Source organism: Hirundo rustica, chromosome 22, assembly GCF_015227805.2.
Source record: "Hirundo rustica isolate bHirRus1 chromosome 22, bHirRus1.pri.v3, whole genome shotgun sequence".
NCBI lineage: Eukaryota > Metazoa > Chordata > Aves > Passeriformes > Hirundinidae > Hirundo > Hirundo rustica.
In genome coordinates, this window is record NC_053471.1 from 5,614,861 (window position 1) to 5,635,841 (window position 20,981).

The window sequence follows — 20,981 nt, forward strand, 5'->3', positions numbered from 1 at the left end:
ATTAAAAAAACCCTCTAAGTTTGTCTGTTTTCAAAATAGAAGCTGAGGAGGTGTGGCTGTTCTTTTTGAGGTAAAACATTGAATATTTGTGTGAGGTGAATGAGACTGTGAGGCTTTAACTAGAGCCCACTGGATTTAGGGAATTTGGGGCAAACTCCAGTCAACAGAAATAATTTAAAGTTGGAGTTTTTTTAACCAAAGTGGTTTTGAATGGAAGCATTTTCCTCCTTTACAGCGAAAGCAAACGCAGCTCAAACCCCAGAGAATGGAGGTGTGAATACAAATAGAGCAAAAGCTCCGAGTTGTGTCTGCTCACACTGATAAAAGTGAAAACAAACCAAATTATTCCACTTGAAGAGTGTCACTGGTGAAGTGTTGCTGCTTTCAGGCAAGAGACATTTTGAAAGTTGTGGGTTTTTTTTTTAAAGTAAATTATTTGGAGCAAAGCAGGCTCTTTAAAACTGAGATACCTGAGGACAACTTTGCAAACGTCACCTTGGAAGTGTTTGTGCTGCTGCCTTCTCTCACTCTGGCCCTGGCCTCTGAGAGCTGACAGGAATCACCTCATTTTCCTGAACTTTGGTGTTTTGCACGTGCAGGAATTCGGTGCCGGGATTTCCTGTTCCCCTCAGCGCTGCCAGCTTGGGCGCTGTCCCGCTGAATCCTGTGGTGACGCTGCTGAACCTCTCTGAGGGAACACCAAAACCACCTTTGGAAGGGAATCGTTTCAGGTTCCAAACCTGAAAACTCCGCGCTGGAAAACTGGAAAACGCTCCTTTGGCAGCCGCAGATGCCGAGGTCTGCGTCAGGTCCTCGCAGGAACCTTCCACCTCTGCCCCCCTGGGAGCTGGGCTTGGCTTTGTGGCCAGGCTCTGCCAGCTCCAGCCCTGTCCTGGCCACTGTCCAAATGGGTCACTGCATCATGCCTGGGTCCTGGGAATGTTTCATAACCCAGAATTACCTGTGCTTGGGGGGGTTGTTGGGTTGTTTTTTCTTTTTTTGTCTGTTAAAGACGCTTAAAGCAGAAATTCCGTGGAGATCAGAACAAGCCAGGGGATGAGGAGTTGGAGCAGCAGTTGTGATTTTGCCGGGTTTCTTTTCCACTTTCCTGCTCCTGTCCCATTTTATTCCTGGAGCCTCTGTGTTTGAAGGATTTCTGCTCCTCATTTGTGTGTCCGGGACCGTCTCTGTTTCCATGGGGATATTCCCAGCCAAAAGGAAGGAGATGGTTCTGTAGGGGCTGCTTTGGTCGGTCCCTTCAGAAAAACATTCCAAGCAATCCCAGTGCTGGGTCTTCGGAGCAGAGTTTTCCTTCCCCTGCTCTGTGGTGAGGCGAGAACGTTTTGAAAATTGTTTGGAAATTGTTTTCTACTTTCAGTTTAATTCATCCTATGCAGAGTTCCTGGTTGTCATTTCATGGAGAGGCAGAAAAACCCCACACAAGATCAGTGACACCAGCACATCCTTCAGATGGGTTCATGGAAATTGGGGATCTCTCAGCACCAGAACTGATCAGGACAGGGATGTTTGGGGTCCCCCAGCACCAGGACTGATCAGGAGAGGGGTGTTTGGGGTCCCTAGAAACCAGAACTGATCAGGACAGGGATGTTGGGGATCTCCAGCACCAGAACTGATCAGGACAGGGATGTTTGGGGTCCCCAGCACCAGGATTGATCAGGACAGGGATGTTTGGGGTCCCCAGCACCAGGACTGATCAGGACAGGGATATTTGGGTTCCCAGCACCAGGACTGATCAGGACAGGGATGTTTGGGAACTCTAGCACCAGGATTGATCAGGTCAGGGATATTTGGGTTCCCAGCACCAGGACTGAGCAGGACAGGGATATTTGGGTTCCCAGCACCAGGACTGACCACAGCAGGGGTTTTTGGAGGACCTGTGCTCCAGAAGCACAGTGAGGGAAACGGTTTTACCTGAGCCCATGTTAAAATCTCTCCTCAGTGCCTCGAGCCCAGCTGAGCTGAGCCAGCCTGGGTCGTGGGAGGGCTGCGAGCTCAGGAACATTGACTGGGGTCACTTCAGTCCCACAAAATTCCCTGAGATTGTCTTCAAACCATTCCCTCCCGTGGTTTTACCGGGCTGTGACTTCAGAAACGCTCTTGTTTTCTACAACTGGCAGAGTAACCAGCTGCATCCTCTCTGAGCTCTGCATTTCCATGGCAGAATCCACTTCTGAGCTCAGGGAGAAGTGGAAGCAGCTCAGGCCAGAAGGTTGCGCAGGATAAAAAGCAAGAGGTGCCCTCCCAGCCCTGCTGCTCCTTTGCATGAAGAGCCTGGCTCGTCAAATGTTTCATGTGTGTGGTTTAATTTTAAAAAAAAATATATATATAAAAAAAAAGAAAAAAAAAAAAGAATCTGCAATGCAATCTGTGCTCCAATTTGAGGACACCATTTAGTGATTTTAATTGTGTGACAGTATTTTGGTATTTTCAATACCCAGTAGTAGGTTAATGACTGTTCCTTGAAGAATGGAGTTTATATAACACAAGTCATTACATAAGAGAAGGCTGATTGTGGCCTGAGGAGCGGGAGGAAAACAAATACGCGAAAATACAAAACCCAGCAGCAGCAAGCTCTGCTTTGGTCACCCTGAGAAGCCCCCCCAAAAACGAACAGCTGGGTTCTAGCCGGGAGAAGCTCTCCGTGAGGGAGGCAGAGGGCCGGGAGGAGAAGGCACCGCAGGACATCGAGCTCGGCATCCCCGCATTTCCCACGTGGCGCCCGCGATCGCTTCCGTTCCTCCGGCTCGCGAAAGGAACAACAACCGAACAAGCAGAAAACTTATCGCTTGTCGCCTCTTCTCTTCTCTTTTCGTTTTCCCAGCAGCTCCTAAACGCGGCCCGAGTCGGGCTGAGCGACACCGGGGTGGGACAAAGCGGTGGAGACCCGAGCGCGACCCTTTCCTCGGCCGTAGCGGCGGGGACGGGGCAGAGCCGTGTCCCCCGGGGGTCTCTGCGCCCCGGGCCGAGCGCAGGGAGGGTTCGCCGGCGCTTCCTCCCCGCTCCGGGCGGCCCCGGCCGCCCTCCGCCGCCCTTGGGCGCCAGCCCGGGCTGCGGGGCCGGGACCCCGCGGTGGGTGCGGGCAGAGCCGGCGGAGGGAGGCACCGAGGGGAGCGCGGCGGAGCCCGGGGCTCGCAGCCGGCGAGCCGGGACCCCCGGGCCGAGGGATGGGGAGCGGGGAGGGGTCCCGGCCGGGGCCCGGAGGGACCGGGGCCGACCCCGGGCGGAGGGAGGGCGGGGTGAGGATGGCGTGTGGCACTGGAAACGCGGCCAAGCGCCGCTGCCGGGGCTCGGCGTGCGGCTGCGGGGCGGGGGGAGCCCCGCAGGGCCGGCCCGCAGAGCCGGCGCTCGCCATGAGCCGCTCCCGGAGCTGCGCCTCCCCACGTAGGTAAATGGCCGGGCTGGGGAGGGGGCGGCCGGCGCTGCCTGGGAGCATCTTCCCCCTCGCTGCATCCCGCATCCCTCCCCTGCATCCCGCATCCTCCCCCGAGCCGGCCGGCCGGGAGGGGCTGGCAGAGAGAGAGAGAGAGCGAGAGAGCGAGAGCGGCGGGGACAACGCGGCCCCGAGCCGGGAGGGTTCGTGGCGATGATTATTTTTGGGGGGGTGAAGGTGGGCGCGGTGATTTGAGGGCTCGGGGTGGTTTTTTTTTAATTCTTATTTTTTCTATTTCCGACGTTTCTTTGGCAGCGGGGATGATTTCGGGGAGGGTCGGCAGAGAGGATGCGCTGAGGCTCCCCCGGAGTGGGTGATTTTTTTTGCAGCCTGCCTCCTCCTCCCCCAGCCTCTCCCCCCCACCCCGGGTTTGGCTGCCTGGCTTCCCAGTTGCTGCATGAAGGCTGTGCTTGTACCGGCGTGTGCCCGCTGCCGGAGCCGCGCACCCGCCGCCACCGCGGCCGGGAGGAGCCCGGGGCCAACGGCGGCCGTGGAATTATTACCCTTATTATTATTATTATTATTATTAGCATTATTCAATTTTTCCGTTTTCTAATTTTTTTCGCCCTGATTTTTATTTTTTTTTTTAATTTTATTTATTTATTTATTTACCTGTCGCTATCCATCCTAGAAAAATAATTTTAAAAAAAAAATTAAAAAAAATAATAAAAAAAATAAACAAAGCGGGCAGGGCTCGGGAGCATCCCCGGCACGGGGGTGCGCGTGTGTGTGCGCGGGGGGCTCCCCGCAGCCCCGCCGCCCCCCGCAGCACCGCAGCGTGCGGGCAGCGAGCGCGATGCGCCCCGCGCTCGGCTCTGCGGAATAGCGCGGCCGCCGCTCGCCCTCCGCGGGCCGGGACCCGACCGCTGGCCGTTCCCTCTTGATGTCCATGAATGCAAACACCATGATTTTCATGATCCTGGGCGCCTCTATCGTTATGGTAAGAGATTTTTTGCTTATCTCCCCTCCCCTCCGTGGTACCCCCCCCCTCCCTCCCCAATGTCTCTCCCTTTCCCTCCCTTCCACCACTTTCCCCCCGCGCTGTCCCTCAGCCTGCGCGCCCCCGTGCCCCACCGAGCACCAAAGATTCTTCTCTTGATGACTGCTTCAGTCTCTGGCAATCACACTGGAGTCAATGTTTTATTCCACCATCCAGAGTTGACCAGATGCCTTGGTTGTGGGCTCTTACAGGCAATAGCTTGCTTGATGGACATGAATGCGTTGTTGGACAGATTTCACAATTACATCCTACCGCACCTCAGAGGGGAGGACCGAGTTTGTCACTGCAACTGTGGAAGGTGAGTTACCTGCAGCGCCCGGCCCTGCCCCCGGCCCCTTCCCACCGCGTCTCCCTGGGCAGGAGGTGACCGGGGACAGGAGCCGCCTCCTGCCAGCTGGGCTACCATTTTTACATTCCGGCTGTGTCTCACCTTCCTCAGCAGCTCCTGCATGAGCAGGGTGAGGTGGGGGCGGGGTGGGGGTTGTTGTTTTCTTGTGGGGTTTTTTTTTTTTGGTTGGTTTTTTTTTTCCCCGGAAGAAGAGTTTTCTGTGGGCTTGGAAGTGTATTTTTTTCCTTTGTGTTGCACGTTTGTGTTTGGGAGCCCTGGGAAAGTGAGTAACTTTGATTTAAGCGTTTGTCATTTTGCCTTTTGCTGCCAGCCGGGCTGACAGCGGTGTTTCCCAGCCTGGGCTGTGCTCTGGGGTGTTGCAGTTGGTGGCTGTGTGGCTCGTGAGTGGAATGGGGTCTGGGAGAAACGAGAGGACCCCTGTCCAGGGCAGGGTCACTTTGAGGCTTTGCAATCCTCGATCGGATTTGAATTCCCTGTGGCTTTTCCTCCTGGGAGCTGGGCACAGCACGCTGGGGAGGCTGAGCTGCGTTTTTGGGTGAGCCAGGAGGGTCGGGGTGGTCGCTGCTGCCTCTGCTGTGCACGAGTTTATGACTGGACAAATACCTGCCTCCCTCCGTGGCCCCGGGAGCGCTTCATTCTCCTCAACAGCATCGCTCTCGTGTGCAATCGCTGGAGTGCTCGGCTCCAAACCGGGCTCAGGCCGCTCTGGAATCAGCTCGGGCCCAGGGCTGAGCTCTGGGGACGTGGATTTCTCCCTTCTCTGTGGGACTGCTGCTGGTGATCCTCGCCCTGCTCCCCTCCTGTGCCTGGTTCCCCGCTGCCCGTGGGGGAGGAAAGCAGCGAGAGCCAAAGGACACGCTGGGAGAGCTCTCCCTCGCCTCACCCAGCCTTTGGGGTTGAGCTTTACTCCTCCTGGAGCTGCTCCTGGAGCCGGCTGCTCCATCCCTCGCATCCCCCCGCGTCCCCGGAGCGGGAGCTGGGATGTGCCAGGACTGAAGAAGGGAAAACGCTTTGCCCTTCCACGCTGCCTGGCATCCCAGAGGCGATGGGGGCCTTCCTCCCCGCGGCTGCTCCTCATCCTCCTGGGGCAGAGCGGCAGAGGAGGCACCAGCAGCACCCCCAGGGGAAGAGCAGCCAGGCCTGGGGGATGTGGCAGCGCCCTCAGCCCCTTGGGCACCTCCCTCCTAAGGTCGATTTGAAACAAAAAACATCCACAGAGTCTTCGGCTTGGTTTTGGCAAGGATTTGCTTTACCTTACCTTTTTTTTAATTATTATTTTCTTTGAGCCTTCTTGGTGTTTTTCGCCGGTTTAAGAGTTTTCCTCTGCTCCTTCCACCGGTTTTTCTTTTTACTCGTCTCAGCTTGGTTCAGTGGTGGTGAAAACGGGCAGCTGGCAATGGACTGTGAGGTTTGGAGTGGCCGGGGAGTGCCAGGTCTCACTGGCTGTCCGGGGAGGTGGCAGGGGCAGCGCTCTCTGCTCTCCCCCTGTGCCTGCACAGATGCTCTTGAGGCAGATAAATGGGCCGTGGCGCTCTCCACAAACACCACTGGCTCGTTTCTTCGAGAGTTCGCCAAAAACCTTCCAAAGCGCCGAGCACGGACGTGAGAGGAGGCAAAAAGCAAAGTTCGTCCCTTGCCTCAGGTGTGTGGGAGCAGTGGCTGTGGCCAGCAGGAGCTCTGCGCTGCTCCTGCCCTGCCCAGGAGATTTCACCAACCCTGCCCGTGCGGGGCTTTGCCCCGACCTCCCACTCCTGTGGCAGCGTCTGGAGCCCTCGGATCTCCAGGATTTCCGGTGCCTCGTCCTCTCTGCCGGCTCTCCAGGAGCTCTCCAGGAGCTCGGAGCTGGGCCCTGGGGCAGGAGCCTCCAGCAGCTGCCCCGGGCAGGGCTGGGTGCTGCAGCCTCCTGTCAGCGCTGCGAGCGGGGCTTGATGGAGAACTTCATTTGCCAATAACCAGAGGGAGTCCTCGGAGGAGGGAGCTGGCTGCAGTTCCGTGCGTTGCAGCGAGGAATTTGGGGGGGAAATCAGGGAATGTTTGCAGGGATGGAGGGGAAGGAGGGGTTGGAACGAATGGAGATTGATGTGCAGTGGGCTGAGCTGCTGCAATTATTGATCTCCCCCCTGCCCCAGCCTGGGTCGTCGTGTCGGTCAGACCCAATAATTCATCCAGAAATGTTTTCCTTCCTCTCCTCTGCTCTCCTGGTTGTCTCCTTCCTCAGGGCATCGGGGTGGGTCCCTTCCCCGGGAGGTGCCCAGGCTCCCAGGCTGCCTGGGCACAGCAGGATGAGCTCCGCAGGAGAGCTTGGAGCCCCCGAGGGGCTGGGAGCTGTCCCGGAGGGAGCGAGTGCCCGTGGCCAGGGAGGGCTGGCTCTGTCCCGGCTGTGCCAGGGGCTGTGGGACCCCGAGCCCCGCCAGCCCGTCCTCCCCTGGACCCCCACTGCTGCCCTTTGGGAGTCTCCTGTCCCTGTCCCCACTTCCAGCCGCGGTGTGGGTCTCTGGTGGGGGGCTGGCAGGCAGCAGCCCGAGCTGCCCCAGGCTGTGCTCATCTTCTGGGGGCTCTGGAGCACCCAGGGCACGGCCAGCACGGCTGGCAGCTCCTGCTGCCCCCTGAGAGCTCCTCAGGCCCTGCCTGGGCTCTGTCCTGCTGGACTCTGCTTGTTCTCCCCTCCAGGAAGAGAACAGGACAAGTGCAAGGAGTGCTGTACACTATTTTTTTTTCTGACACATTTTTAAGCGTTCGGCGTGTTTGCAGCATCCAGGAAGGATCAGGGCCCTGGGGAGGGAAAGCAGCCCCACCTCCAGGTGCTGCTGATCCCCACCTTCACCCTCCCCTGCGGGATCAGGGTCACTGGGGCTGAAGCTCCGTCGTCATTTCGTGCCAGGAGCGATTTACTGAGACGAGAGGGCCTGGGAGGTGCTTTTGGAGTGGTGTCAGCCGGGAGCTGTGACAGGGAGAGCCAAGAGGGAGCTGGTGGCACCTGTGCTGTGCAGAGCTGGAGTGGCTGCAGGGCCTGGAGCCTGGGCTCTGGGGAGCTGGGGCTGCCTGCAGCTGCTCAGGCTGCCCTGGCCACCCCTGGTCCATATTTGCTTTTTTTTGGTGGCACTGACCCACCCTGGTCCATATCTGCAGTTTTTAGGCGTCACTGAGGCACCCCGGTCCATATCTGCAGTTTTTAGGTGGCACTGAGGCACCCCTGGTCCATATCTGCAGTTTTTAGGTGGCACTGAGGCACCCCTGGTCCATTATCTGCAGTTTTTAGGTGGCACTGAGGCACCCCTGGTCCATATCTGCAGTTTTTAGGTGGCACTGAGCATCTGTTTGCAGTCTGAGGGAGCCTGGGCTGGACCATGGAGTGTCCCTGCCCTGGTGGCCCAGCTCCTGCGGGCTCTCAGGGGTGACAAACACCCTCCACCTGTGCAGGTGACGTGCCACCATCAGCCTGGGGCCTCTCCAGAGCACCACAGCCGAGGAGGGCAGAGTTGCCAGGCCGTGGGAGAGCATCCACAGCCGGGAAAACTCAGCCGGGGAAGGGAGGAGAAGCCGGGCTGGGGCTGGGGTGAGAACCAGCGCAGGGCTGAGCCTGCCCGGGCGGGCTGGCTGTGACAGGGACTGTCACCTCTGCCCCCAGGGAGGGCGACAGCCACGCTCTGCGCCTCCTGCGCGGATGTGGCCGCCGGAGCGCGTCCCCGGGACAGCCCGGCACCCTCCATCCCCGGCCGGCCGAAACTCCCCGGGGCCGGGCACGGCGCGGAGCCGCGGCGCTGCCCTGCCCGGATCGCTCGGTGCCAGGCAGCAAAGGGTCCTTCCTGCGTGGAAGCAGAGCCGGCAGCGGCTCGGGAGCTCGGGTGATGTCATGCGGAGGAAAAACACCAAAGGGCGTCCGTGGAGGAGGCGGGGTGAGGCGGAGGGAGCGGGTGACACCTGGACGGGGCCGGGAGCCGCCGAAACGGCCGGGGGAGCTCGAAGGTCGCTGGTGGGCAGAGGGCAGAGCCCTCCCGAGCTCTGCGTCCTCCTCCTCAGCCACTTTCTGCGTGACCTTGGCTCGGCCTTGCCCTCGCAGGGACGGGGCAGCGCCGGGAGGAGCTCCAGCCTCACCTGGGTGCCGAGAGCCGGGACCCTGCCAGCCCCGGGCCAGCCCGGCCCGCCCCGGAGTGCCCCGGAGAGCTCCAGGGGTGTCCCAGGGGTGCTCCGGGATGTTCAGGGGTGCTCCAGGGGTGTCCCAGGAGTGTCCCAGGATGCTCCGGGATGTCCCAGGGGTGCCCCGGGGTGCTCCGGGATGTCCCAGGGATGCCCCAGGGGTGCTCCAGAGATCCTCCAGGATGCTCCAGGGATGCTCCAGGGGTTCCCCAGGGATGTCCCCGGGGTTCCCCGGGGTGTCCCAGCCCTGCCCTCCCCAGGCTCTGCTCCAGGAGGGAGGGGCTGTGCTGGCGGGCAGAGCTCGCAGGCGCTGCCGTGCCCCGGGCCGGGCACTGCCCGGTGTGAGCAGCGTGCCGGCCCCGCGGCTGGGCTCTCGGGGGAGGCCGGCACTGCGGGCAGGAGGGACACCTGCGACATTTCTCCTCTTTCCTCCTTCCCCGGCCACTCTGTGTGCCCAGAGCCTCTGTGGACGTGCTGGGGGTGCCCTTTGCCTGCTGCTGGGGACCGCCAGCCCTTCCCCGGCCCTTCGCACCAGGAGCGCCACCAGCGAGGTGTTTTGGGTGGTGCCACCGCCCCGCTGTGCCCGCTGGCATCGCCGGGAGCGCCCTGCCAGGCCCGGGGCTGCTCGGGGACGGCTGCAAAGTCGGGCAGGGATGCGGGACAGGGAGGCTCTGCTTCCCTCCAGCCCTGCCGGGGTCTGGGTCAGCCCAAATATCCCCGGATCCTGCTGCAGCTGGCCACGGGGAAGAGCTGATCCAGCCGGGATGTGGCAGCTGCAGCGGGAGCCCGGGAGATGTGACGTGGCTGCCACTGTCACCTGCCCGGGAGGGAGCCGGGCTGAGCCGGAGCATCGGCGGGGCCCTGTCCCCATCCCTGTCCCTGTCCCTGTCCCTGTCCCTGTCCCTGTCCCTGTCCCTGTCCCTGTCCCTGTCCCTGTCTCTGTCCCTGTCCCTGTCCCTGTCCCTCTCCCTGTCCCTGTCCCCATCCCTGTCCCTGTCCCTGTCTCTGTCCCTGTCCCCATCCCTGTCCCTGTCCCTGTCTCTGTCCCTGTCCCCATCACTGTCCCTGTCCCTGTCCCTGTCCCTGTCCCTGTCCCCATCCCCATCCCTGTTCCCATCCCTGTCCCCATCGGGCTCTGGGCAGCGCTGGCCCCGCTCTGCTCCCTCTCTCCCTCTCCCTCTCCCTCTCCCTCTCCCTCTCCCCGTGTCCAAAATCCGCGGTTTTTCCCGGCGCTCCCGGGCCCTGGCTGCAGCAGCCGGCGCTCACACAAGGTCACCGCAGGGGACAATAGCGCTGGGGACAGCGACAGCGGCTCGGGGGAGCTTTTTCCCCTTTGTCACGGCCCGGGGACGGGGACGGGGATGCTCCAGCTCGGCCACACGCTCACGGACACGCGCACGGACACGCGCACGGACACGCGCACGGACACGCGCACGGACACGCGCACCGTGCCGCCTCCGTCGCGTTTGTCACCTGAGCCGGGGAACGGCGGCTCCCCGCCAGCTCCCGGCCCCAGGGGCTGGAATTCCTGTCCCCGACTTTGGGCACAGCCGGGACGGGCACAGCTCGGGGTGTTCTGGGGTCTCCTGAGGGTGGGCACAGCTCGGGGAATTCCGGAATCCCCTTGAGGGTGAGCACAGCTCGGGGTGTTCCAGGGTCTCCTGAGGGTGGGCACAGCTCAGGGAATTCCGGGATCCCCTGAGGGTGGGCACAGCTCGGGGAATTCCAGGGTCACCCCATGCGCTGTGGGAAGGCAGAGCTGGAACAGAGACTGAACAGAGCTGGAGAATACAGTGGATATTTATTAAAATGCCTTTAAGGATCCACCTTGGGCAGGACAAGAGCCTGGGCAGGGCTGCGCCCAAGGTGGACCCAAAATGGGCACAAAATGGACACAAAAGATAGACCACTGGTCGTGAGGTTCTCACCCTGCTCAGCTCGGAGCTGAGCCTCAGGGGTGGCTGTGTCAGTGCTGGGGGGTTCAGGTGGCACGGCACAGGTGGCACACAGGGCTTGTCACACAGAGCAGCACAGCCAGGCCCTGCCCAGGAGCCTCCAAGGAGCCCAGAGTCGGTGGATTCAGCCCCTGGGCCGTGCCTGTGCTGCAAAAAGCAAAAGGGAGGGAGCTGGGGACCTGCCAGGTGTCCCTGTGTCGTGGGACACGGGAAACGTGTGTGTGGGGATTTGGGAAATCATGGGAGATGTGTGTGTGGGGATTTGGGAAATCATGGGAGATGTGTGTGGGGATTTGGGAAATCATGGGAGATGTGTGTGTGGGGATTTGGGAAATCATGGGAGATGTGTGTGGGGATTTGGGAAATCATGGGAGATGTGTGTGTGGGGATTTGGGAAATCATGGGAGATGTGTGTGTGGGGATTTGGGAAATCATGGGAGATGTGTGTGTGGGGATTTGGGAAATCATGGGAGATGTGTGTGGGGGGATTTGGGAAATCATGGGAGATGTGTGTGGGGATTTGGGAAGATGGAATGTGGGAAATGTGTGCAGAGGTCTGGGAAATCATGGGACGTGTGTGTGTGCGGGGATTTGGGGGGGATTTGGGAAGGATTTGGGGGACAGTGGAACATGTGTGTAGGGATTTGGGGACAGTGGAACATGGGAGATGTGTGCAGGGATTTGGGGACAGTGGAACATGGGAGATGTGTGCAGGGCTTTGGGGGCAATGGAACTTTGGAGATGGAGATGTTTGTAGGGATTTGGAGACAATGGAACATTGGAGATGGAGATGTGTGCAGGGATCTGGGGACAGTGGAACACTGGATATGTTTGTCGGGATTTGGGGACAGTGGAACATGTGATGTGTGTGCAGGGATTTGGGAAGGATTTGGGGGACAATGGAACATGTGTGTAGGGATTTGGGGACAGTGGAACACTGGAGATGTTTGTAGGGATTTGGTGAAGCTGGAACATGTGATGTGTGTGCAGGGATTTGGTGAAGCTGGAACATGTTTAGTGCTTGGCTGTGCTCATGGGAACCCCCCCTCCTTTTGGGGAGCCCTTCCTCCTGCAGCCCCCCGATTTCCCAGCTCCAAAAGAGGCAAAATCGCTGTTCCAAAGCAGGCAGCACCACGAGCGGGGCTGCCCTCGGCCCGGGGATGCCACCAGAGCCGGCATCTCCTGCCCCTTCCCTTTCCCCGGGTGGAAATGGGGACTGGAGGGGCTGGTGGCCACCTCGGGGGCTCCGCTAGCCCGGTGCCGCCCCCCGTGCCCGGCTCAGCCGGAGCTGCTGCAGGTGGCCCCCATTAAGGCATTAAGGCAGAGATTAGGGCTGTTTTCAGAAGGTTCCTTCGAGTGGAGGTTTGTTTGTGTAAATATTTGGACGTTTCTCAGGCGTGATTATGGAGCAACCTGCACCTCATGAATATTCAGAGGCCTCAGCGATCGCCTCCCTCCGCTCCGCCAGCGGGGGAGGGACAGGGCCGGCATCTGGGGACAGCTCGGGGCTCCCCGAACTGGGGGCACTGGTGCCGGCATCACCTGTGCCCACCCGGGCGAGGCTGGGCACACCCCGGGGAGGTGAGGAGCTGCTCAGAGCAGCTTTGCATCCTTCATCCCCCTCATCCTCCCACCCCTCACAGCTCCCGGGGACCCTGCGCTGCTCAGCCCCTCCCGTCCTGCCCCCACACCTCTGCCTGCTTTGGATTTTTATTTTTTTTTCCTGCTCCCCCCCTCCATCCCTGATGTTTCCCTGCTTTCTCCCCGGGGTCACGGGCTTTCAGCACTTTTATAAGTTTGGTCCGTGTGCAGATTGGGGGTTAATCTTCCAGGTAATGAAGGAACTTACCCCAAAGTTTTCTCCCAATTCACTTTTATTTAAATTTCTCAGGGCCTGAGGCAGTGAGGTGTCCTTGATCCCCAGGCCTGGAGAGGAATTGTGCCTGAAAATAAACGTAAAGACAGCAGCTCTGTGTGTGGAGTTTAGAGTTCTGCACCAAAGAACGGCAAGATTACAAACAGATGAAAAACAGAAAAGCTGAAATCCTCAGGCACCAACACGATCCTCATTTGGCCGGGGGAGAGGGAGCAGCAAATGCCCTCTGGGGACCCCCAGCGCTGCCGGGCAGGGACGGGACAGCTGCCAGGGGACACGGTGGTGGCACTTGCGGTGCCCCGGGCTGTCCCTGCTCCCCTCCGTGTGTTGTACGTGATGAGCCGGGGCACGGCGAGCCCGTGCCAGGAGCGTGACACCAATTCCAGGCCTGGGCTCAGGGGGATTTGGGGTTTGTTTTTTTGTGCTTTCCTCCCTCCCTCTCTGCTGACAGCAGCACGAAAAGCCAGGACAGCCCTTCTGCTCCTGAGGACGGGTGGGAGGAAAGGCGAAAAAAGAAAAACCTCCACTGATATTTTAATTTTTTTTCCTGTCCCCTGCGCCAGGCATCACGTGCATTATGTCATCCCTTACGACGGGGACCAGTCCGTGGTGGACTCCTCGGAGAATTACTTTGTGACTGACAATGTAACCAAGCAGGAGATTGACCTGATGCTGGGACTTTTGCTGGGCTTTTGTATAAGCTGGTTCCTGGTGTGGATGGACGGGGTGCTCCACTACGCCGTGCGCGCCTGGAGGACCAGCCGCCGCTATGGTGAGTGCTGCTCCTCCTCTTCCTCCTCTTCCTCCTCTTCCTCCTCCTCGCCCCTCAGCCCCTGCCCTATCCCTGGAGAGCTGGAAGAGGTCGAGCTGCTGCTTTGCTCCCCGTGGATCCGGCAGGAGCCGGGGATATCCCAGCCCTCCTTATCCCTCTTTGCCTGGGAGCTCGGCGACGCGCGCGGGTCGCTCCCAGGTCAGGATGATCCAGGTTCTGGGAGCAGGGATGCTGGTGTGGGAATTCTGCAGGCAAAATATCTTTAGAATATGTTAGGGTTAGGTTAGGGTTAGGTTAGGATTAGGGTTAGAGTTTGGTTCAGTGTTTGGTTTAGGGCAGGGAGCTCCATGATGCTCGTGGGTCACTCCCGGCTCAGGATGATCCAGGTTCTGGGAGCAGGGATGTTGGTGTGGGAATTCTGTGGGCAGAATGTCTTCAGAATATGTTAGGGTTAGGTTAGGATTAGGGTTAGGATTAGGGTTAGGATTAGGGTTTGGGTTAGGATAGGGAGGTCCATGATGCTTGTGGGTCACTCCCAGGCCAGGATGATCCAGGTTCTGGGAGCAGGGATGTTGGTGTGGGAGTTCTGTGGGCAGAATGTCTTTAGAATATGTTAGGGTTAGGGTTAGGTTAGGGTTTACATTAGGATTAGGGTTTGGGTCAGGATAGGGAGATCCATGATGCTCGTAGGTAACTCCCAGGTCAGGATGATCCAGGTTCTGGGAGCAGGGATGTTGGTGTGGGAGTTCTGTGAGCAGAATATCTTTACAATATTTTAGGGTTAGGGTTAGGTTAGGGTTAGGGTTAGGGTTAGGGTTAGAATTTGTGTTGGGACAGGGCGCTCCATGGTGCTCGTTGGTCTCTCCCAGTTCAGGATGTTCCATGGTTCTGTGACCCAAGCATGGATCTTGGTGTGGGAATTCTGTGGGCAGAATGTGTTCAGGATATCTTGGTTAGGGTCAGGTTAGGATTTACGTTAGGATTTGGGTTTGGATTAGGGTTAGGATAGGGAGCTTGGTGATGCTCGCCTGTCGCTCCCAGTTCAGGATGTTTCACCATTCTCTGACCAGAGCTGGTATTTTGGTGTGGGAATTCCGAGGGCAGAATACCTTCTGGATGGTCCAAAATTCCCCAGAAAATCTGTATTTTTTTTTTTTCCTTGCTGCTGGGTTATTGCAATAAGTTAGCTGAGACTCCATTATTTTCATGCGGGAAAAGCGCATTTTTTTATTTTCATAGCTCATTTTATACAGTTTTTACAGACCTCATGTGCAGCTTTAATTCATTAATGGCTTTCTTGCCAATTACTGTACTGGTCAGTAAAAGATATTCTACTTGTCCATCAAATCTCTCTGTTTTTGGATTTTTACACGTTTTCTTCTCTGATTCTCATGGGACAAATCCCTTGTCCAGGTGCATTTGTTTCAGGGTTATTTTTGTTTGTTTGCTTGGTTTTTCCAACCCAATAACAGGTTGTTGTGCTAACGAGTTCTCATACCAAGATCGTTTTCACATGGGAACTTTGAAATCACTTAGAAGTGCCAGGCTAACTCTGGCAACTCAGCAGAGCAGGGCTGATTTTGTGAGGCCTTTCTTTTGTAATTATAAATAATGATAATTATAAATAGTATATATAATATTTTTAAATATATTATATATGGTATATGATATATGATATATGATATTTATTATGTATTATATGTTATGCATTATATATTATACAATATACACTATACCATATACAATATATAATATATCATATATCATGTATCATATATCATAGATACTAAATCATAGATTATAGATCATAGATCATAGATAATATATATATTCTATATTATATGTAGAAGATATTATATATAAATATATATGATATCCAATAATTTTTTATATATAAATACATATTTCTTTTATAATTGTAAGTAACCTGTCAGGACAGGGGGAGGGCGGCGTGGCGCTGGTTGTGCAGAGCTGTGACACTGTGGTGACAGTGACACGCGCCCGGCTGCTGCCAGCTGGGGTTTCCTGTTCCCATTCCTCATCCCTCACCAGGTGTGGAGATGTTCTTGTCCCGTTGTGCCGTCAGCCCCAGGGGGAAATGGGCTGGGCAGAATTTTGCCAGGCTTTTGGAGCGGTAAAAACCCTGAATGAACACCCTGAGACTGACCAGCAGATTCTCCCCCAGAGGCTCCCTCTGCCCCATTTTTTCCTCCCTCAGCGCGGGCATCCCGTGGATTTTCATATCTGGAGGAGAACAAAAAAAAAAAAAAAAAAAAGGCAGGGAAATGTATTCAATTAGAGAACGACTCGAAATTCCCTCAAAATGTGCCTACAAATCTCCATCTCTCCAGCTCTTGACTGATGGCGCTGCTAAATCACAACTCGGAGGAAAAGGAGAAGCCAGCAGCAGAAAGATTTATCTGCAGACCTATAAGAAATTCTAATTAGGGAAGTGGACTCTCTCCTTCTAAAAACTCCGATAAAAGATGATATTAATTTCCCATTAGTCTCTCCAAATCCCCAGCAGCCTCCGTGAGCAGTTTCGGAGTCAGGATTCTCCCGGGGCTCTGCTGGGGCTGGTTTTCCTGGGAGATCTCAGCTTCTGAGAAGCAATTTTGGGGCTGTGACTCCCGATTTCCATCAGGGATCCGAGCAGGAGCTCTCCTTGTGCTGAGACCTTCTCCAGAGCTGGGATCACCTACCCCTTGTGAAGGGAGGCTTTTATTTTTAGTAATTAATTTGGCATTTCAACTGATTTGCCTCCTTTGTTGCATTTTTTCTCCCCCTGCCTGCGTACACCTATTTTTAAGGCTTCGCAAAAGGCGACGCGCCCGAATATTTCCCGTTTATTCAAAAATTGGTGTCGCAAACGAGCAGAAAGGGATTTGTTCCTTCGTGGAGCAGAGCTAAATTTTCCTTCTGAGGGCAGGAGTGGTGAGGCCGGGGTGGGGAAACACGAGCGAGGAGCTCCCGGGCACCGCCGGGCAGCGACTCGGTGTCACACCCCAGCCGCGGGCTCTCCCGACAACCTGGAGCTCCTTCCTGATGGAAGAGGCTTCTCAAAACAGAAAATATTCCACGGGAGCTTCGTAGCAGCTGCTGGGCTCCGAGATCCATTTGGGGTGGGAAGGATCTGGAATTTTCCCGTTTTTGCGGCGGTTTGAGCGTCCTCCGCTGCGGGACAGGATGAGGAGGAAAGCCAAGCTGGCCCAGACCTTAAGAGGTGTAAAGGTGGATTTATTAACAAACACTAAAAGAAAAGAACGGGAATCAAAATGGCCTCGTTTGGGATGGGGAGACAGAACGATTCCCAGCGCTGCAGCTCGTCCTTGCGGCATCTGTCCTCTGGGAGCTCCCTGTTGTCCTTCAAGGGGCTGGGCTCTGATTTCGGGGTGGGATCACGCAAAATTTTCGTGGGAATGGGTGGGAGCTGAAATGTTGCTGCAGGGAGAGGCTCCTGGGTGAACTGATGGGTGAGGAATGGGTTAAAATGGGTTTAAAAGGGGTTAAAATGGGTTAAAATGTGTGTTGGGGGCAGAGGGCGACGCTGGGGGTGGTGGTAGCGATGCCTTGGGAAGGCTGACTTGAAACAGAGACTGGATGGAGCTGGTGGATAAAGTAGGTATTTGCTGAAAGGTTTTTAGGGTGTATTTTGGGCAGGACAGGGCCTGAGAATGGTCATGAGCTGGTCGACTGTGCACCAGTCATTACATTTTTATAGGTTTTGGCCCATTTGCGTGTCGAGGATTAATCGTCCGATTACAGGCTGTGAGGTCCCATCCTTCCTGTTCTCCCTTTAGTCCATTCTTGTTTGTGCTTTTGGGCTTGGAAGTTGTCCCTGGCCTCCAGCAGGACAAGGATTTGTTTTGCCTGAATTGGAGAAGCGTTTGAGCTGCCCTGGCCGTGGTGCAGAAGGTGCAGAAGGTGCAGAAGGTGCAGAAGGTGCAGAAGGTGCAGAAGGTGCTCTGCTCCTTGAGGGACCTCAGGCTCTGCCAAGGTTCTGGGCACAGCACGGCCCAAACCCTGCCCTGACTGGTGGAAAATTGATAAAGTCACGGACAAAGACCCTCTAACTCATTAAAGCTGGACAGTGTTATGTTTGTTGTGACGTTGGGGTCACCTCCCAGAGTCGTGCCCCCACTTCCAAGGCTCTTTGCCCTCTGTTTATTTCCCCGGGTTTTACACACTCAAAATGCACAATCCCACTCCACGCTTCGTATTCAAATGAGCTTAAAAGTCCTCCACAGGTCCACAACTGCTCTCTTGAATTGGGTCAGTGGTCTTGAGGGATGAAGTCAGAGGAGTCTTCATCACAGTGACCTCTCGACCTCCTCGCTGCTGGCCGCTTTGTGGCCGTTTGGCACAATCCAGTCTCCCCTGCTCTGGGATCAGTTAATTCCTGGGTCCAGGTGCTGTCACGGTCCCGTTGGTTTCCATTTGTTCCCATGAGGGTCCATCTATTTCATTTCCTTCTATAAACACAACTAGAACAAGCTCATGACAGCAAGTAATGGCAGCAAGTAATCAGATTACAGCTAGGGAACATCACCCAGCTCTGCCTTAAGCACCTGATAATTATTAACTCATCTTTGCTTTTCTAACTTGCATCCCAATCAATATAAACTGCTCCTAACCCTCGGTTAAAACCTTAACCCCTTAAAAATCTCGGCTCAACCCCTCTCCTCCCTGCCTTCCAGACAACTCCTGGTCCTGGATTCCGAAGTTCTGTAACCTGAAGGAGCTGAGGAAACGTCACCACCGGCAGTACGAGGAGGCCACCGGGAACATGGTGCACATCAAACAGAAGCTGTACCACAACGGGCACCCCAGCCCCCGGCACCTCTGAGGGACCCCCGGCCTCCAGGGACTGCAGCCAGCTTTTAAACCACACGGGACTCTGCCCTTCCTCCTCGGGGAGCAGCCTCCTGCTCGCTCCCCAAGCCAGCTGAGGACATGGATTTTAGGGATCCGTCCCGGGTGTCCGTGGGTTGGACACGCCACGATGCACAACTAAGCCAGTCCTGGATGCTCCGCAGCCAAGGCTTTGCACTGTGTTCCACGTTTTATCGCCAGACTCGTGTATATATGTAAAAAAAAAAAAAAAAAAAACCCGCCCCAAAAAAACAAAAACAAAAAGCAGACAAACAAACAAAAAACCCAACAAAAAAAAAAAGGAAAAAAAAAAAAAAAGAAAAAAAAAAAAAAGGAGAGAGAGAGAAAAGCGATTTGCATTATAATTTCAAACCTCCCCCCTCCCTTTTCCTGGCTGTCCTGCACATCCTGCTGGGAGTGTTGGCCGAGGGCATGGAGGTGGGACAAGACCCAGAAGATGCAGAGCGTCTCCTCCAGGAGCTGCGGCCCCCGTTCGTTGGTTCCTTTGGTCCCCGGGGCTTGTCCTGCCCTGCCCGGGCTCGAGCGGCCTGGCTGCTCACAGGTTTGGATGGGGTGGCACAGCGCGGGCAGGGCACGGCGCGGGCAGGGCACCGCGTCCCCCGGTAATTCCTGGCTCTGGTTGGCGTTCCGGGGCGCTGCCGCGGGGGAAGGAGGCGCTGGGGATGTGTCAGGGGTTTGTTGTTTGCGTTGCTGCCCGCTGAAACCTGCCTTAAGCAATCCGACCTCAGAGCCAGGGCAGTGGGGCTGGGGCTGCTGCTTTGGTGGCACCTTGGGTGGCACCTTGGGTGGCAGGGCTGCTGTCCTTCGCTAGAGGATGTGTTAGATCTGTCTCACAAACACCCCTGGGAGGAAAGGAGCTGCTCTGCCCCTCTTCTTGCAGGGTGAGCACCCCAAAACCGCAGTGAGGGGGGATCCTCGCTCCTGCTGCGCATCCCACAGCCCCTCTGGGGCTCCGAGGGCGCAGCCAAACTCCTCTCCAAACATCCCCAGTGTCCCCAGGGCTGGCTCAGGGCGTGAGGATGCTCCGGCGTGGGTTTTGGGGTGCGGATGGGATCCGGGCTCTGCCAGCGGCGTTCCCATCTCCTTTCCCCCCAGGAGCTGGGAAGCCCCGGGGCGCTGGGGTCCGGTCCCTGCCCTGCTCTGTTCTGCCGGTGAGCGCGGCTGGGCTGGGGACAGGGGTTTGTTGGGAGGGATGAAATGCCATCCCCAGGGGTCTGCCAGCCCTGAAGCCTCATCATTTCCCCTCCATTCGTCGTTTTGTGTTATCGAGTGGGTTGGTGCAGAAATGGGGAAAACACCCAGAACCAAGGGATGCTGAGCATTGCCAGGAAATCTCCTTCCCTCCACGGATCCCTGGCACTCCCAGCGGCCTCCTGCTCTTTGATGGCAGGAAAAAGGACGCCACAACTCCTGCTCTTCCCTCCCTGCTCCGCTTCCTGTGTCTTGGGGTTGTTTTTATTTATTTCCTACGCCCACTTCAGTTAATCACAACCCCCCAAATCTGCCCCAACATTCCCCTTCCTCTGCCGTTCCCACCTTTGCTATTCCCCAGTGCCTCTTGTCTTGGAGCCCCAGGTTCTTTCTGGACCTAAACAATCACCTGGTCCGTGTTTGTGTCCGTTTGTCTGTCATTCCTGGCTGTGATGTCTGAAATTCCTTAGGAGCAGGGACTGTGCCCCCAACAGCTGGGACAGCTTTTTGTAGGGGAGAAAATCCCACTGTGGTAAGGACAAATATTGAGTCCCTGGAGCTGGTTACGGTGGGGGGGAAAAAAAAGCACTTTAAAAGCAATTTTTCCACTGATCTATACTCTGAATGTAAAGCCTGGCTCTGCCCTGCTCGAGCAGCTGACCTTGGTTGAAATGTCGTTTAAAATGAAACAGCTGTAGAGGGTGAAGGGGCGGCTCACACCCCATAAGTTTGATCTGGCTGATCCACGGCAAAATTCCATAAAAATCTGAGGCTCTGGAAGAGAGGGGAGGAAAAAACCAATTCTACATAATAAATGTTCCTGTTGTATAAAATCAGACTTTAAAAAAATCTGCTGGGTCTGCAGCTCTCACCTTTTGAACCTCTGTCTTGTTCAAACTTAGGCAGAAAAAAAACCCCAGCAAACAAACCAAGAAATACTCTCAGTGCAATTAAATTTACTGGGAGTAATTCACTTTAATCCAGAGAAACCAGACAGGTTTTGTTGAGCTTTCTCCCAGCACACACAAAACCAGTGGGATTAATCCTGGGGAAAGATCCTCATCTTTCACAAACGAGGGCCAAAATTCCTCCCTGACCCAGCAGATCTGGGATGGCGCCAAACTCCTGAGCAGAAACACCGAAAATTCCCCCAAATCCCCGAAAATACCAAAAATAGGAGAGATTTTCCCAAGAGCCACAGGTCTGCCCTGTCTCCTCTTTGGGGAATGAGGGGTCGAGGCCTCCAGAGAAGCAGAAGGTGAAGGAGGCAGCTGGTTTTGGGGTGTTACAGCTGGTTTTGGGGGTATTAAAGGTCTTTTTGGGGATGTTACAGCTGGTTTTGGGGGGTGATAAAGAT

The 20,981-nt window shown here is 56.2% G+C and overlaps 1 protein-coding gene across 4 annotated transcripts; it reads left to right on the forward strand.

The window, feature by feature from the left end:
• Positions 1-3,351: 3,351 nt before the first annotated feature.
• On the forward strand, positions 3,352-18,614 carry TMEM240 (transmembrane protein 240). 4 transcript variants are annotated; one of them, XM_040084666.1, is made up of 4 exons: positions 3,352-3,406; positions 4,643-4,749; positions 13,332-13,540; positions 18,238-18,614. In XM_040084666.1, exons 2-4 carry the CDS (start codon positions 4,658-4,660, stop codon positions 18,384-18,386), a joined length of 450 nt encoding a protein of 149 aa, XP_039940600.1. In that variant the 5' UTR covers positions 3,352-3,406; positions 4,643-4,657; the 3' UTR covers positions 18,387-18,614. The 4 variants fall into 4 exon arrangements, with proteins under 4 accessions (XP_039940600.1, XP_039940599.1, XP_039940598.1 ...); XM_040084665.1 differs by having other exon boundaries at positions 3,359-3,402; XM_040084664.2 differs by lacking the exon at positions 3,352-3,406 and adding an exon at positions 4,282-4,391.
• The last annotated feature ends 2,367 nt before the right edge of the window (positions 18,615-20,981 follow it).